General features: G+C 37.3%; 2 protein-coding genes across 6 annotated transcripts in view; one reads left to right on the top strand and one right to left on the bottom strand.

Moving 5' to 3' along the window:
• Positions 1–18781, bottom strand: part of Atg18a (Autophagy-related 18a) — a 541369-nt gene that overhangs the window by 384456 nt on the left and 138132 nt on the right. The gene's annotated exons all lie outside the window — the stretch shown is intronic.
• LOC150086487 (tRNA (carboxymethyluridine(34)-5-O)-methyltransferase alkbh8) overlaps positions 1–18781 on the top strand; it is a 62753-nt gene that overhangs the window by 36141 nt on the left and 7831 nt on the right. For all 3 annotated transcript variants that reach the window (XM_090372600.1, XM_090372599.1, XM_090372598.1), the window contains exon 11: positions 10848–10997. In XM_090372600.1, coding sequence (XP_090228726.1) covers positions 10848–10997 — 150 coding nt within the window. The remainder of the gene's footprint in view (positions 1–10847; positions 10998–18781) is intronic.

The raw sequence follows: 18781 nt of genomic DNA, 5'->3' as shown, positions 1-18781 counted from the left end.
TTGGGTCTACTGTTATTTTGTATATTTATCAATGATATTGATGAAGGTATATCAGGCTTAGTGTCGAAGTTTGCAGATGATACAAAGGTTGGCAGGGTTGTTAATGACAGTAATGGCAGTGTGCTACTGCAACAGTATCAAGATAATTTGGGCAGATGGGCTAAGAAGTGGCAACTGAAGTTTAACCTTGACAAATGCAAAGTATTGCATATGGGTAGAAGTAACCCCAGAGAAACATATCAACTGTGTGGTACTACACTTAAGGCAGTAGAAAATGAAAAAGACCTGGGAGTAATTGTGCAGTCAGATATGAAGTTTTCTGAGCAATGCAGACAGGCTGCCAGGGCAGGTCATGGGGTTTTGTCAATGATATATAGGAATTTTGCTAGCAGGGAAAAAGAGGTGGTTGTCCCTCTGTATAAGGCAATGGTCAGGCCACACCTTGAGTACTGTGTACAGGTCTGGAGGCCTCATTTAAGAAGGATGTAGATTTGCTTGAGCGTGTACAGAGATGGGCAACAAGATTGGCTAGGGGGGATGAAGGGATCCTCTTACCAAGAGAGGCTTAAGTTCTTCAAATTGCAGTGGCTGGAGACTAGGCACCTGCACGGTGATCTGATTGAGGTGTATAAGGCCTTGAATGGGTTGAGCACGCTGAATTCTGATGGGATCCTTCCACTTGTTCAGATTACGAACCTAAGGGGGCATAAATTCAAATTAAGAAAGGACAGATGTAGAATAGATGTGTGGAAATTTGCCTTTAGCCAGCGGGAGGTTAATTGCTGGAACAAACTTCCATCTGTCGTTGTAGAAGTTGATAGGTTGAATAAATTTAAGGAGGAACTGGACAGGCATTTGGAGGAATGGTGTGATTTTTTTTTTTTTTTGGCTGATGCTGCACTTGCTTTCTTGCATTACATGCCACTACTACTAATAGAATCAGCTACCTATGCCACTTGAATTGCAGACTTTAACCTAGCATCCATTGCTCTTTGTGTTAGAAAAGCTACTTTGTTCTGTAAGATGTTAATAATTTATATAATTTGAATTATTAATATTTGATGTAGTGTATAAGATTAATTTCCTCATTAGTATTTAATATTATTATTAACCATATGATGAAAAGAAGTACGAGACTTTTGCTGAACAAGCTCAAAAACACATTAAAAAATAAAAATAATAAACTACCTATGATATTCCCTCTTCCTCAAATAGGTACCTGCCCAGCTGACCTATGAATTTCCCCAAACTGACAGCCTCAACTGCTTAGAGCCTTATAGACCTCAATAAAGTTCCCTTTAAGGTATCTAGCTACCAGGCTCTGTAGCCCACATGTTCAAAGGATTTCCTCATATGGATATTTACTGTTCTCACCAGGTTCACTGCCCATCTTTGGACTCTTTCAAGAAGCATGACATCTTTTTTTAGGTGTGGACAGGGGCATTCCTAGGGTATGTGGTGCCCAGGTGCCAGTTGAAATTTGGCACCCCTTTAAAATTTTCTTCATATGTGTGTGTGTAAGTTTCAGGTTTTTGGATGTCTGGGTGCAGTGTATCCCTTACATCCTCAGGTGGCCCTCCCTGGGTGTGGACTCCATACTTAAGAGTATTCCAAGTGCAGTCTTACAGGTTTTTTGTGCAGTGGGATTATGACCTCTCCATATCTACAAGTAAATGTTTGATAAATCCTCAATAGGACACCATGGGTCCTCCTTTCCCCCACCCCCGTCTGTGCTGCACAGAGAACTTCATGTCTGCCCATATTGTAATCCCAAAATTCCTTTCTTCATCTGCTGTTTTTATTCAACCCAACTAATTATAATGAGTTATTCCTGGGTTTCTATTCCTTAATCATAAGACTTTTCATTTTGCAAAGCTGCCACTTTTCTGACCATCCCTGAATATATATGCCTTATATAAGTTTAATTTTCTGATTATTATGTCCACTGTTGTAGAGTGGACATAATATAAGTGTCTGATTTCTGATAAATTCTGTATGCAGTGGCCCATACTCATAAAAGGCAGTGTTTTTAAACCTTAAAAACCTTTTTTTAGGAGTGAAAACCTTTCAAAACCATTTGTGCATGGCCACCAACCTAACTGGTTATACAGCCTCTTCTATTTTCATTTCAGTGTACTGAAATGTTTTTTTTTTTTTTTGGCTGGTGCAGCATAACCCATAGACTTTCTTGCACCATGCGGCCATTACTGATACTGTGAATTACAAAACAGTTTTGTTTTTTGTTTGGCATTTTTAATGGATGCCAGGCAAGAAAAAGTGCCTATCTTTCTTCTATAAAGTCTAGGCAATCCCCATTCTCACGTGCATCTGTGAGTGCCAGCAACAGGTAGTAGTAGTAGTAGTGGCATGTGATGCAAGAAAGCAAGTGTATGAACTTATGCAGCATCGGCCAAAAAAAAAAAAAATCACACCATTCCCTCCAAATGCCTGTCCAGTTCCTCCTTAAATTTATTCAACCTATCAACTTCCACAACGACAGATGGAAGTTTGTTCCAGCAATTAACGACCCGCTGGCCAAAAAACAAATTTCCACACATCTATTCTACATCTGTCCTTTCTTAATTTGAATTTATGCCCCCTTAGGTTCGTAATCTGAACAAGTGGAAGGATCCCATCAGAATTCAGCGTGCTCAACCCATTCAAGGCCTTATACACCTCAATCAGATCACCGCGCAGGTGCCTAGTCTCCAGCCACTGCAATTTGCAGAACTTAAGCCTCTCTTGGTAAAAGGATCCCTTCATTCCCCTCACCAATCTTGTTGCCCTTCTCTGTACACGCTCAAGTAAATCTACATCCTTCCTAAAATGAGGCCTCCAGACATGTACGCAGTACTCAAGGCGTGGCCTGACCATTGCCTTATACAGAGGGACAATCACCTCCTTCTTCCTGCTAGCAAAATTCCTATATATCATTCACAAAACCCCATGACCAGCCCTGGCAGCCTGTCTGCATTGCTCAGAAAACTTCATATCTGACTGCACAATTACTCCCAGGTCCTTTTCATTTTCTACCACCTTAAGTGTAGTACCACACACTTGGTACATTTCTCTGGGGTTACTTCTACCCATATGCAGTACTTTGCATTTGTCAAGGTTAAACTTCAGTTGCCACTTCTTAGCCCATCTGCCCAAATTATCTAGATCCTGTTGCAGTAGCACACTGCCATTACTGTCATTAACAACCCTGCCAACCTTTGTATCATCTGCAAACTTTGACATTAAGCCTGATATACCTTCATCAATATCACTGATAAATATACAAAACAACAGTGGACCCAACACCGAACCCTGTGGGACTCCACTAATAACATTAGTCCACGAAGAGCAGCACCCATTAATTACCACCCTCTGTCTTCTCTCACTTAACCATCCTTTTATCCATTGTAGCAACTTACCCTTAATACCATACCATTCTGCTCCAATTGGTACAGTAGTCTTCCATGCGCAACAGTGTCAAAAGCTTTCCTGAAATCCAAATATATGATATCAAAATTATTTTTTGCATCCAGTTCCTTTGTAACCATATCATAATATCCTATCAAATTTGTCAGACAAGACTTTCCCTTAACAAACCTATGCTGTGTCTGAATTATTGCTGCAGTCTTGTCTAGATGATCCTGCAATGCATCTTTAACCAGTGACTCCATTATTTTTCCCGGAACAGAAGTTAAACTAACTGGTCTGTAATTACTCATGTCACCCTTCGATCTTCCTTTGTGAATTGGAGATACATTTGCACATCTCCAGTCCGTGGGAACCTCCCCTGAGTCCAAGGATGCTCTCATAATTATGGCTAAGGGTTTGCTTAGTTGTTTGCCGCCTCCTTTAATATAACTGGATAGATCCCATCCACCTCCAGGTGCTTTTCTTATGTTTAACTTCAACAATTTCTCCTCCACTTTGCTCTCAGTTATTACAAAATCATTAAGTATCCTGCTACAATTTGATAACCTTCTGCCATTTTCAAACCTTAATAATTCCTCATTTGTGAATGTAGATGCAAAATACTCATTCAGTTTGTTTGCTATCTGAGCAGGATCATCAACAGTTGAACCATCGATGTCAAGTGGACCAATCAGATTCATCCCCTTCCTTTTAGAGTTTATATAAGTAAAGAAATCCTTGCTGTTTTTCTTAGCATATTTTGCCAAGGATTTCTCATAATCTGCCTTCACCTGCCTAACCTCCTTTGTGACCTGATTACAGACTAGCTTATATCTGCCATAGGTTTCTGAGTCGCTTGATAATTTATATGCATCCCGTGCATTTTTCTTCTCTGTTACGAGTCTCATTAGTTCATTAGATAACCATTTAGGCCTAAACCTTGAACAATATTTCTTAATAGGTATGAAACTTTTAGTAGCATCCACGATTAATTCCTTGAATGCTTCCCACTTAGCATTTACTGTTGGTAACATCATCAGTTGATCCCACTGTACAGAATTTAAAAACTGTCTGAGACCACTGTACTCACCTTTATGGGAGCAAAAACCCTTTCCTTTACTCCTGATGGTAATTATATCTTTAAGTAAATCCCACATCAGTACACTGTGATCACTGCCACCTAGTGGTTCCTTTATCTGCAAATTCTTAATACACGAATGGTCACTGCTAATAACCAGATCAAGAGTATTACTCTCTCTCTCTCTCTCTCTCTCTCTCTCTCTCTCTCTCTCTCTCTCTCTCTCTCTCTCTCTCTCTCTCTCTCTCTCTCTCTCTGGTTGCCTTTCAAACATGCTGCTGCCAAAAACAATCATCCAATAAATCCACAAAAGTCTGACTAGTGTGTGTGTGACCAACCCACAAGATCCAGTCAGTATCTGGGAAGTTAAAATCCCCCATTATAAGACATTCTGATTTACTAGCCCACTCTATTTCATTGTACTCATTCAAGTCATTAGGTCTATAACACACTCCTACTCTTATTTTTGCTTTCGCAGTGCTTATGTCACACCAAACTGACTCAACAGTGCACTGTTCATCTGTATCAACTGGGTGCACTTCTTTTGATTTTATGTTTTTCTTAATTAACAGCATAACACCTCCTCCCTTTCTATCCTGTCTATCCTTTCTATACACATTGTACTCCTCAAATTCCAGTTCTGCATTCCTTATATCTGTGTGTAGTCTTGCTGTAGAACATTGGTTTTGTCAGATAAATGCATAAACAGCTAAGTAAAGTACAGATGTTCAAGTTGCCAGATGCCATATGATCATCTATTTCAATCTGGAGGATGAGTGACCTTGAAAATAAAAAAAAATAAAAAAAGAATAAAACATTATTATTATTGGTTTTTTTTCATTTATTTTCATTCAATATTTTTTATTGAGTTTTGAGAAATCATAATTAATAGGTTACCCTTTTCAATTCAGTGAAAAATAGCAAAAAACTTTTTATAATTAAAACAAAAAGGGATGTCTCACAGACACCATATGAGCATTTTTGTTAAATTGAGGGTGTGAATGATGGAAAGTTAAAAGTAGCGATAATTGTATTTAAGGTAAAATTTCATTGTAAATTTTGATTCAGTATAAAATTGTTGTTTTATCCCTCTTTCTGTTTTTCTTTAGACTTGAAAACAATTTCCAAAGAGGAATTGAAAAATATTTAATATTTAAGAGTTAATTTATGTGACAGGTGTCTTTTACACAGTCCTTAAGGATAATTGTGTGCGAGTGCATCATAACATTGGGAATGTTAATGAGATCATTAGACTTCTCCAGAATGATTCCCTTTGACTGAAAAGCACTATCTTTCTGTTCCACAAAGAGGTGATGGGCAACTATAGAATGGTGAGTTTGACGAGTAAGGTCATAGAGTCGGTGGTCAAGGATATAATACAGTACCATCTTGATAAGAATGGTATTGTTGATGGATTGCAGCATGGGTTTGTGAAGGAGAAGGCTTGCTTGTCCAATCTGAATTACTGGAATGAACTCATAAAATAACTGGATGCGATATGCAACTTTGTTATTTACCTTGACTTTAGTAAAGCTTTTGGTATGGTTCTGCATGAAAGACTATTATATAAAGTGAAGTAAATTGGGAGTACTGGTAGGATCTTTCATTAGATTAGAGGCTAGCTTAATGAATAGAAGACAGAGGGTAGTCAAAAATGGGCATTCTTCAAAGCAGATCAGTATAGCAAATGGATTCACTGAAGGATCAGTGCTGGGACACTTGTTTCTAATTTTAATAATATATATATATATATATATATATATATATGTTGAGATCCACCACTGACTTGTTTGTTTAGGTTAGGTTATGCTCATTCTCTCCCTTTCCCCTCTCTCAATGCTCTTTGACGTAGCAGGCATACTAATACTTGTGGCGCCTCCGTAGCCAGGTGGGCAGGAGCAACAGTGTGTAGCACACACTTCTTGATTAGACCGGGGTTCGAGCCTGTGACCACTAAATACTGAGGATGCAGAAAGGTCAGGGAATGACCACCGCATATCCCCCCAAGCAATATGGCCTTAGTTGCTATTGCTCCTAAAAACCAAATAACAAATAACAATAACTGATACTTGTCAAAGGATAGTCAACATGGAAAGAGGTTACAGCAACGAAGAGTATGCAGACATGCACTTCATGTGTGGTAAAGCCAATGGCAGTGCACTCGAGACTGCACGTTTGTACCAAAAAGCATTTTCCGATGCCTTAGAGAACATGGGTGCTTTGCACACGAAGTACGAGCAGGTAGGTCCATAAGCATATCCAGGAATTTCAACGAGGAGGTTTGCTCTGCAAGAACGTATACTGAGTCATAGCAGTGTGTGGCAAATTTTACATTGCCAGTTGCCGATCGGGCTAGCCAGGTGGGTAAAGTGCCTGCCTGGCAACCCAAAGGTCACAGGTTTGAATCCCGCCTCGGGCTTGGATAAGAGTAGTGCAAAAACCTTGAGAGGTGCATTATGGCCACAGAAGCCATGTGCCAATAACTAACAAAAAAAAAAAAAAAAAAAAAAAAACATCGCCAATTACTGTACCCCTACCATAGCCAGCATGTAAAAGGCCTCAGCAGTACAGACTACCCTCCCAGGTGCTCCCATAGTCAGTGGCAGATCTTAACAGAAAATGTGCATTATCTCGAAAACGGTTCATTTGTGGCCCGATGTTCACTGGGACTTTTTTTGCTTATTTTAGTTTGTACTTTTCACCTTTAAATTATTATTGACCATCATTTTTGAAGCACCCTGTAAATATATATATATATACTTAACTTATTTATATATTATTACTTTTTATATTAATTTTGGTACTACTTGGGAGCATCAGGTTTGTAGTGACCCCAACCAACCTGCTAGTTATATATAAATCTAGCCCTGGTATGGATAATCTAAAATACCATAGATACATATAAATATAAAAACAACAAAATTAATGTAAAATTTAAAGATTAGAGACATTTAGAGAAAATACCTAATACCCTCATTTACGCTATTTAAAAAAAAAAAAAATATTATTTAAATCTAATTGTCTTCAGATATAATTCCAATATATATATATACACGAGGGGTTTCCGAAAAGTAAGGTGACACGTTTTTTTCTCGATGATGTTTAATAATACAAACTTGATATTACACACCAAGAAATAAGTGAACATGCACTACTTCTCCACAAAATATTCAGTTTTATTGATGCACTTGTCCCAATGATAGATCAGTTTATCAATACCAGTACTGAAGAAGTCCGTGCCCACATGCAGTAGCCAACATCGCACCACCTGATGAACTTCCTCATCCATGGTGAAATGCTTTCCTGGAATGTGTTTTTTCAGAGGGCCGAACAAATGGAAGTCTGAAGGCGTTAAGTCTGGGCTGTAGGAGAAGATATGACAGAATTTCCCAACAATTACGGCATAACCACTCACAAGTGGTGTGGGCAGTGTGTGGAGTTGCGTTGTTGTGCAACAAAATCACGCTGCTTGTCAGGAGTCCTGTCGTTTGTGTCAAATGTTGGCTTTCAGTTTTTCCAACGTTGCACAGTTAAGCTGTGCATTGATTGTTCTTCCTTTTGGCAAGAAATCCACCAACGGAATGCCTTGGTGATCCCAGAACACTGTGGCCATGACGTCAGGCCCACCCGCTCAATGTCGATCTTCAATGTCAACACGGCCCACTTTAAATTCATTGCACCAAAAATACACCTGTTTCTTTGTCATCTTTTTGCCATACACAGCAACCAGTTCACAGTGAATGTTACTTGGTGAAGACCCTCTTGCTTGCAAAAAGCAAATAACTTCACGAACATCTGTTTTGAACCAAACTCACATGGTAGGCATCATTTTGCAACTCGAATCTGCTGTGAGGCGACACTACTGTAACACTGCACTGGCGGTCTTTTTGAACGTTATTAATGGGTCTATCTGTCTACCACATTTCATCTCATTCCCTTTCACCATTATTAAGAAAAAAAATGTGTTACCATACTTTTTGGAAGTTTGCTGACAATCTGAAGGTAGGAAGGGTGTTTCACAGCCAGAATGAGGTCATGTTGCTCCTTTTGGAGCAACATTTAATACTTTATAGTATAATATTTTTATACTTGGGAACAGAAATCCAGGAATGATACTTATAAACTAGGCAGAAAATAAAACTAGTTCAGGATAAAAAGATTTAGGGTTTGCAGTACAATTAGATATAAAATTTACCATGCAGAGTAAAAGACAGAAAAGCACATGGTTTTGTATCTGTGATTTATAGGACCATTTTGAGTAGGGAGTAGGATGTCATTGTCTCTTTGTATAAGATGGCATGAGATTTCATTTGGAATATTGCATTCAGATTTGGCTGTTGGACCTAAAAAAAAAAATACAGAAGTTCGAAAGAAGGATAACCATGTTGGTGAGGAGCACTAATCAGAATCCATATGAATGGCTTACTGCAAAGCTTGAGCAGATATCAAGGGTGGATTTACCTGATTGAATGTTGATTTAAGTGCTGGGGGATAAGTAAAATGAATTTGGGGTATATTATTGCTGTTGGCAAGACAAGAATTGTAGGAAAATACAAATATAGAATCTTAGGGAGAAATAGAAAGCTGAGTTTATCTTGCATACTGTGTTGTACAGTAAATTACTTCCAATGTGGCTAAGGTAGGATGTTTAGTAAAGCTAAGATAGAGAATTGGATGGTTACTTTTTGATGATGGAATAGGTATAATTGAATAGCAATTTTTTCTGCAGAAGTCTGCCTAATTGCATCATTTGGCCATTCTTAATAATTCAACAATTCAACTTTTTGACAATCATGTCCTTAAACCAGTCCATCACAATGTGAGAAGCATGATGTGGAGCACTGTCCTGCTGATATAGGCAGCAGCCTTTCCCAAGATGCTGCCATAACATAGGTACTACATTACTGTCCATGATATCTAGACTTCCACATTCATGGTTTTGTCCAAAAGAAGTAATGGTTCCCAGCCAAACTATGAAATACAGCCCTTGATCATCATGCTGCCTCTTCCAAAATTCAGTCTGGTAGACTGAATAGCTTTCTCCAGACAAAGCACAGCTTTCCATTGGTGTATGGTCCAAGAACAGTAAGCCTTATATCAAGCTAGGCAGTATCTGGTGTTAGATGGGGCTGATTAGTGGATTGCACAACCATGGTAACCCATATCATGCAGTGTCCTGTGCACTATATTAGCATTAGCACTGACATGTCTCAATCACTAGAACCTTTGTGTTCTGAGACAATGTTGTGAGTTCCAAGTGGATGATTTTTTGCAGGATTTTCTTCTTATGTTCTGTCATCTTTGGAGATCATTTTATGGCAGTTTCAGCACCATTTAGCTTCCATTTCACATCACCAATTGTCAACCTAGGGGTCTTTAGCTCCATTGAAATTTCACATACAGATCAATTGCTTATGTGGCACTTTATTATCATTCCACACTGGAAATATGTTAACTCTGTCGATCACATCTTTCATTTCATTCACAATCATACTACTGCCTCCTTGAAGGCCTACAAGCATATTTATAGGTGTCTGATGTGTGGTGGTAGCTGGTCATGTCCAGGATATGAATGGTAAGGCAATGTACCAAGAGTTGGACCAACAAAGCCACTTACACAAATGTTATGCATAGACAGTTGCTTAATAGAGTGGATGCCATAATAAAGTTCAGTAAGGGACCTTGTTTAGAAAGTTAAAAGTTCGAAATTATCAGAAATCCTCTACTCATGTATTCAATAAAAATTCGTTTTGGTTTTTATAATACTGCAACCTTGACTTTTCTAACATTAACCTTTTACTCCTCTACCTCCCCCTGGTAAGGTGATATTGTCTATAAATCTCCTTTATATGGATGTTGTTAAAAATTTAAAGTATAAAAAAAATTTTGCTTGCTCTGTGTGGCTGTTGGTTTTTAGGCCATATTATGACATTGTGTATGCCCATAAAAGTGTGCTTGTCTGGGCTGATTTGCATGCCATGCAGGCTGAACAATGAGGAATAGCTCATGGGGAAACTACATTCCTCTTCCTGAGATCAGCTAATTAGACCACCACTTGAAGAGGCCTTTAGAAAGGCGAAAGGCCTCTGAAAGAAGTCTGTTATGGGACTTAAACCCAGATCTCTCCAAACAAATGACAAAATCATTATACTGCCACAGAGCACTAATGTTTACATCACTTAGCAGTGCATTCATAAAAATGAGTTCTTATTCTCATCTTTTAATTTAATACCCTACAAGCCAGGTACTGTAGTTTAGGAAATGCCAAAACCCATTAAAAAAAAAAAAAAGAAAAATAATTTATATGCTATTGAATATTTTGCTGATGTACTTCCATATAATTAGAATATTTATTTATTTATAGATGGCATGTGACTATAGCCTGAACTTAACCAAAATCTGCAAGCAGCGTGGAGTAGAAGTTTTTGCTGCTGATTCATTAAGCTTGCCTTTAAGAAGTAATGTTGCTGATGCTTGTTTGTGTATTGCAGTTTTGCATCATTTGGCCACCAGGGTAAAAAGTAGATCTTACTTTTTGTGTGAATGTTATAACCTAATTTACTTGAAATTAAGTGATTTGCAAAAGCCAATACTATAAAACATTATAGTACTTGAAGTAATGTTTTATAGCACTCATAGCACTGGCTTTTGCCATTCACTTACTCAATTTTATTTTTGTGCACCCTTTCTCATCTTATATATTGTGGATACTTCTTGTCACTGGTGGGACACTTCTGTATTAGATGAAAAGCCCATGTAACCACCATGACTTCTTTCTCACTGAATCCTTTCTTTGCCATTTTAGTTTATTCCTACAGCTTTAAAAATAAGAACTAATGCAAAAAAAAAAGGTTCCACTGGTGGGTGTAATGGTCCTTGCAAGTAAAGTTATTTCAGAGAACCATGCTACCAACATTAGGTTACTTATATTTATGTGTGAATATGGATGCAGAATATGTTTTCAGTTTATTAGTAACCAGTCAGGATTATTGATACTATTATCAAGTGAGCCAGTGTGTCAATTCCTTTTACCGATAACACAAGTGCTGAATTCCTTGCTACTGTTCTTTGCACATTTATCTAAGGACTTTCTTAGCTAAATGTGCAAAGAACAGTACAGACTAAGTTATATTTAGTGTTTCAGGGTCCCTCATTATTTATAATCATTCCTGTATCTCCTCTGCCATTAAGATCATTAATCCTTTTGATGCCCATTTTGGTCTATACTTTGAACAATACTCTTTTATTAGCATAAAAAGCTGAGTAGAGTAATAGCCATGAACATTTTCCATTTAGCATTTGTATTGGTTAAAATTACCAATTTGGTCACACTGAAGAGAACTTAAATGTCAAAGACCATTGTGAAAAGCTGTTAGTTTTATGACCACTTATTGAGATGCTATATTAACTTTTATTTCCTTCACAGAGTTTAGCATCCTTTATTTTGCTATTTTGTTTGCTCTTTACTTTTAATATCCTACGGCCAGCTTCTCTGGGCTGGGCTATGTTTATGTTGAATTTAATTAAACATTAACAACATTTGTTTCTGTTTCCCTATGGAATTTACTGATTTCTCTTATTTGCCTGAGGTTGTTGATTTCTTAGTTTGGGTGCTAATCATGTCCCACATTTTTTGGTTGTATGTTTACTTTTGGAGACTGTAAGATGTTTAATTTTTTTTTATTCTGTTTGATCCTCTGTTGAGTCAACCATAAACCATATGTTGTTGTTGTTGTTATTAATAGTATTTCCCTTTATAATTTTTCTCTTTAATCTTTCTTTTATTGCTAAATTCTAAAACTAATTGCTGTTTACTTGCATGTACTTGATACAGATGCAGAGGCCTAAATGTTGTTTGCTTTTCTTTCAGCTTCAATGATTGACTCTTGATAATGACACCGAGGTTGTGCATTATACAATTTTTTTTTCTTGTATACCATATATTTTTTTTTATTTATCTTTTATATATATATATATATATATATATATATTCATTATGGTCATGGGATCTTTTTTGCTTTGCAGTGGCCCCAGTTGCCATAAAAACTACTCTCTCTTTCCTCATAATATATATATCTTTATTACTGGAACATATGGAACACTGCACTAATACTCGCACAGCTTCAGAAGCTAAGGGTTTAACAGGAAAAAATGTTCTTGTTTATGCTTTGGCACAACTACTACCAGTCATGTGGGCTTGAACTACAGTCCACTCAAATGCATGTGCATTACTGCACTTTTGTGCATGGCTACATTGGGCCTTCTGGTTGTGACATATGTTTTCACTTTTATGCTGTTAAAGAATTTAGTCACTGTTAGGTATTACCAATCTTCCATTGACAGTGGTGCTATTCCACATTCTCAGCTGACAGCCATTAGAGCATGCAGTGATGTCAGCCATGTGTTTTTATACAATTGTAGTACACATAAAGGGCTAATACATGACTTGCACATGAATATAGAAGAAAAATCTAAGAAACTGCCTTGTAATAAAGCAAATGGAAAATAACCACTGTGAAAGAAAGAAGTAAAGCAGGTTTAGAATATGCAGTTAGGAAGCAAAGAAAACTGTTAAAAAAAAGACGACTAAAGCTAGGTTATAACTGTATCTACAAAAGTGAAAATAATGCCATTTTAAGGTGTCATGCGAGTAAAAATAACCTGTAATCACAAGCGTTACAGACTTGCTGAATATAACCTGTAAAATGTAATTCTGTTTAGACTCATCAAAAAAAAAAAAAAAACACAATTGCTTGCACAGATACAGCAATAAAAGTAAAGACAGCAAGCATATCAAGGGGACAACTGAGCTACACATATCTTATCAGAGGATGCAGTGGGCAGGAAATAAGAATGTATTGCACAGGAGTTTTCAGAATTCTTGATATTTCCAAGAAACTTGCAAATAGCAAGGAATGATTCAAAAATGAAAGTAAAGATCCTAAATTGGGAAAAGAGTTGAAAAACAGACAAATGAAACATATTCAAATATTTTTATCATCGCCTTCTATCATTACTCCTCTTGCTGACCAGAGGAATAGGCATAGAAATTTATAGAGGTTTATGAACACACAAGAAATTCCTAAGTATCAAACTACTCTAAGTAAATGTTATATTCTAGAAAGGATGTACATTACAATTACCTACATTCACAACAAAATGAACAGGAGACAAAAAGAAAAAATGCTGTTGCTTAGGAAAAGTACAGAGATATTTTTAATAGGAAATGCAGCAGCATTATTTCAAAATGTCTTCATCTGATTGAAGCTTGTGATAGTTGGATTGTAAAAGATGAAGTCATGACGTTGGATATTCGTATTCATGAAAGGAAAGTCCAAGCTGCTTAAGATTTACAACAGAAGTGTCAGACTGAAGACAGCGAGTGATGTGTTGCAAGCACTGCTTGTGCCATGAATATGTGATAGCTCTGATTGTACAATTCAGATTTCAAATCTGTAATGATGATGCCATTGTGTTTGATCATGTTTTGATCATTGTGTTTGATCAAACTCATGTTTGATCCATACAGGAAATCCTACATTATTTTGTTGTACCTGGTCAGTTTCTTACCAGGCAGTGGATTTGGGTTATTATAACAGAAGAATAATCAACCACAAAAGAAGGCTTATTATAAAATATCAATCGTAAAATAATAATCACCTTCTTATCAGAAGTGTCAACTGATTAGTAAAAGATGAATGAAAAAACATATGCATGGTCATGCACATGTTAAGCAGAATATTTTAAAACCTTCAGACTATCTCAAAGTTTAATCAAAGAAAGTAAAACAAAAGGTGATTACCAAAAGGAAATGAGAAACACCAGAATTGAAAATGGATAGAACGAAACTAGTATTTCTGTCTTTCAAATACAGTAATTCTGACATGGGTTGGTAGAAGTGTTTGGAAAACAGCCAGATAGGTGCAGAAAAAAACAAAAATGGTCCAATAAAGGCAGCTTTGCAAAAGAAGTGCAAAATTTGGCTGCTCCATACAGTAATGCCAAGCATCTATCATTCTATTTTAAAAACACTTCAAACGAACAGTCATTGATGAAGACATTGAACTATTTTAAAGAGCAGATAAAAGGCCAACTAATGGGGAAAAAATCTGATTGTGGTTTAATACTATAGGCATGTAAACAAATACTGCACATTGTTTCAGTAAGTATAACTTTTATGTATTATTTTGTTATATATTGTGTAAATTGTTTTTGTAAATGCCATATTAAGTAAGAGGGTTAAAAAATTCTTATACAGTACACATTAACAACCACTCATCTATATTTTTAGAAGGTTTAAATAAGTTCTATTAATTAATTTAATGGGATTGAACTTATTTTTTTTTTTTCACACTTAGCTATCAAAATGGAAGAAAAATATTTTTTCCATATTTTTTTCTTAGAAAATAGAACTGGTATGACTATTTTTACAATTTTAATCAACAATTAACTTTTTGCAGTTTGCTCATTTTCTGCATTTGTTTTTTGGCATATCTCCACCTCTGACTGGACTCCTCAAATTTTCTATATCTTTAAATTCCATGATAGTGCCCCTGTACATTCCTGCTACAATGAGGTTTGCCCCACGAATGTGGAGTTGAAATATTGCCGCAACCTGCTTATTCCCCCAACCTTGCACCCTTGGATTTCTTCCTCTTTCCTGCCCTAAAGTCCTTTCTTTGTGGAAAACACTTTTTCAGCTGATGAGGTGATTTCTGCTGCCGAGTTATGGTTTGAAGGACAGTCAGAGGACTTTTACAAAACTGGCCTGTAGAAGTGTATTGAGAGAGATGGAAAAAATGTGCCATTTTGCTTAGTGACTTGAAAAAGTAATACGTGGTTTTTCAACCTTCTATCACAACTACTTCTGGGTGAATACAAATTTTTTTTTTGAACCCCCTCCCCTCCCTGTAGAGAAATTCATGAGAGAAGGTTCTACCAGTGTGCTGGACATCTGAATGTTTGATCATTGCCCTTATTTTTTTCCAGGTTATCTTTTCTTCAAACAGTCAAGTCTTGTTTTTTTTTAAGCCATCTTGGGATGGCAAAAAAAAAAAAAAAAACTTCCAGAAGAATCATATACAGCAATTCCTGTTGTCATTCCATCCTGATCCATATTTTTTACAGATCTAGCTTTTACCATAATTACAGCCAGCTAAATTTCTAATTAAAAAATTACAATATGGTACTGCAATAATTATCTTTTAATGCAACATACTCAATAAAAAAAAGCAAAACACTTCATAATATTAGCATTAGTAGAGGCACATTATGAAAGAAAGCAAGCTTATGCAGCATCAGCCAAAAACAACAAAAAAAAAAGGGCTCAGATTTTACCCCTCCATTCATTCGAAATACCTGTCCAGCTGAGCCTTAAATTTATTTAGGCTATCAACTTCCACAACAAAAGATGGAAGTCTCTTCCACCAATCAACTACCTGCTGATTCTGCACATCTATCCTACAACTGTCTTTCCTCAATTTGAATTTATGCTCCCTCAGGTGATTATTCTGAGCAAGAGGAAGAATCCCATCAGCATTGAGCATGCTCAAACCATTTAAGGCTTTATACACCTCAATCAGATCACCTCGCAGGTGGCTAGTCTCCAAACACTGTAATCTGCAAAATTTAAGCCTTTCTTTGTAAGAGCATATCTTTGTAAGAGCAATATGATGGTCTCATGGGACACTAATTATGAAGCAATTGGGGATGACTGCTATTTCTTCAGCTACAGTACACTAAAAAAAAGTAAGTTTATATTTGAATCTACCATTTTCAGAAATATGCACATGCCTTATCTTTTCCATCAGAAATTAAATAAAATTTTGTAATCAGATTCTGAATGTAAGGTACATTGAAAATGACTGTTCCCAGCATAAAAATAAATGTGAACCTCGTGTGCCTTAGGAGTTCCTATATACAAAATGAATAATTATCTTGGTACAGAAGAAATTTGGAGACGTTTCTAATTGAGATCAGTATTTTCCATTGTTCTGTGAATGTTAGTGTAAACTGAAATCTGTTTGACTTATTGAAGGTAGACCTTTCAATCTTAATGCAAAAACCATAATCAAATCAGGTCCTACAGTTGGACTTGATTTGATTATGGTTTTTGCATTAAGATTATCAGTTTCATATTTATCTGTTGTCTATACAAAGGGTACTAGGAAAGTTTTGCAATACAGCTTTGTTTATTTAATTTTTTCAAAGTAATTTCCTCTACATTCAATACACCTCTCCATCCTCCGAAACCAATCTTTAAACCAGTTCTGCCAAGTTTCACTAGGGAGTAAAGCACACTCGTTGTCCCAAGCCCGCAGAAGGTCCTCATCACTGGAAAACCGCCTCCCTTTTAGCTTCATTTTCACATGCGGGAACAGTGCAAAGTCGCAGGGAGCAAGGTCTGGACTGTAGGGAGGGTGCTCGAGAAGTTTCAGTCCTGTCGTGGTCAAATATTCGGTGCAGGCTTTGGCGCGGTGAGCTGCAGCATTATCGTGATGGAGGTACCAGGTGTCCATTCTTGACTTTGGCCGCAGGTTCTTCATAGATCCAATGACTTTAGGCAGGCATTGTTCAGTATACACCACTTAGCTGTGACTGTCTTCTGCGTGTCCAAAACGACACGTTCCGCAATTCCACTCGATTTGAAAAATACAGCTATCATTTTCTTCTTTACAGATCGGGATTTTCTGACAATTACGGGTGTGTCGTCATCATCAAAGACCCAAACTTTGTTTTGAGCCTTGGTCGGCAGATCGTAATAGTACAGCCAAGTCTCGTCATCTGTCACGATGTTGTTCACATACCGAGATTGTCCCTTATCAAACTTTTTTAACATCTCCCGGCACCAAGTCACACGTCGTGTCATCTGCTCTTCAGTCAGTTGATGCGGCACCCAGAGAGAACAAAGTTTCTTCACGTGCAAATGATCTTGCAGGATCGAACGAATTGCTGGTGCATTTAGGCCCAAAGTATCCTCTATCTGTTGGTAGGTCACTCGCCTGTTTTCGTCAAGCATTTTCCTCACAGCAGTAACGTTTCCCTCCGTAACTGACGTTCGTGGCCTTCCCGGCCTCTCAGAATCCTCCAGAGTGAAATTTCCCCTTTGGAATTCTCTATACCACCTGAATATCGTTGTACGATGTGGACAATCATCATCTAGTGCAAGAGTCATTTCTTCTAAGCACTGGTCTATGGTTAAACCACGCACAAAATTATACCGCAAAACTGTCCTTATCTCATTTCGTGACCACGATGCCATCGCAAGCACTTTACACTCTCACTACTAATGAATAACTGAGCCCATCGACTTGGCGCGGCGGCTACTATGCACGTATGAACATGTCACAACATGCAGCAACAAGCAGCTTCCTGTGATTCATTGTTGCGTCATATTGCAAAACTTTCCTAGTACCCTTTGTACAGTCCTTAAAGAAAGCAGCATTCCTGTTGTAGTTAAGCAATATGATTTAAATTCCTCAAGAACTGTTCCTAAATTGCAGTGTATTATCAACCTATTTCTGTCTCTTTTCTTTCCTCCCCAAGTCATTAGAATTTTGTTTAGAATTTTACATTAACAAATAATTTGATTTGATAAAAATTAGATTACACAATTTTTGTTTTTCTGGGTTTTGCAGGATTTTTTTTATGCATAGGGTGTTTCAAAAGTGATGGTGAATAATTTAAAGGTGAACTGTACAGACTACAATATGCAAAAAAATCCTAGTAAACATGGGTCCTTAAGTGAATCATTTTCAAGATATTGCACATTTCCAGTTGGGATCCAACACTGACTTGTATGTTTAGGTTAGATTATGCTCATTCTCTCCCTTTCCCCTCTCTCAATGCTGAGATGTAGCAGGCATACTAGTACTTGTCAAAGGATAGTCAACACGGAAAGAGGTTACAGCAACGAAGAGTATGCTGACAGTAATGGCAGTGTGCTACTGCAACAGGATCTAGATAATTTGGGCAGATGGGCTAAGAAGTGGCAACTGAAGTTTAACCTTGACAAATGCAAAGTACTGCATATGGGTAGAAGAAACATACCAGAGAAATGTACCAACTGTGTGGTACTACACTTAAAGTGGTAGAAAATGAAAAAGACCTGGGAGTAATTGTGCAGTCAGATGTGAAGTTTTCTGAGCAATGCAGACAGGCTGCCAGGGCAGGTCATGGGGTTTTGTCAATGATATATAGGAATTTTGCTAGCAGGGAAAAGGAGGTGATTATCCCTCTGTATAAGGCAATGGTCAGGCCATGCCTTGAGTACTGCATACAGGTTTGGAGGTCTCATTT

Source organism: Mastigoproctus giganteus, chromosome 4 (assembly GCF_048544385.1).
Source record: "Mastigoproctus giganteus isolate SK-2022 chromosome 4, ASM4854438v1, whole genome shotgun sequence".
Taxonomy (NCBI): Eukaryota; Metazoa; Arthropoda; class Arachnida; order Uropygi; family Thelyphonidae; genus Mastigoproctus; species Mastigoproctus giganteus.
The sequence above is the reverse complement of the archived record's forward strand: the minus strand, read 5'-3'. Positions and strand labels throughout refer to the sequence as shown.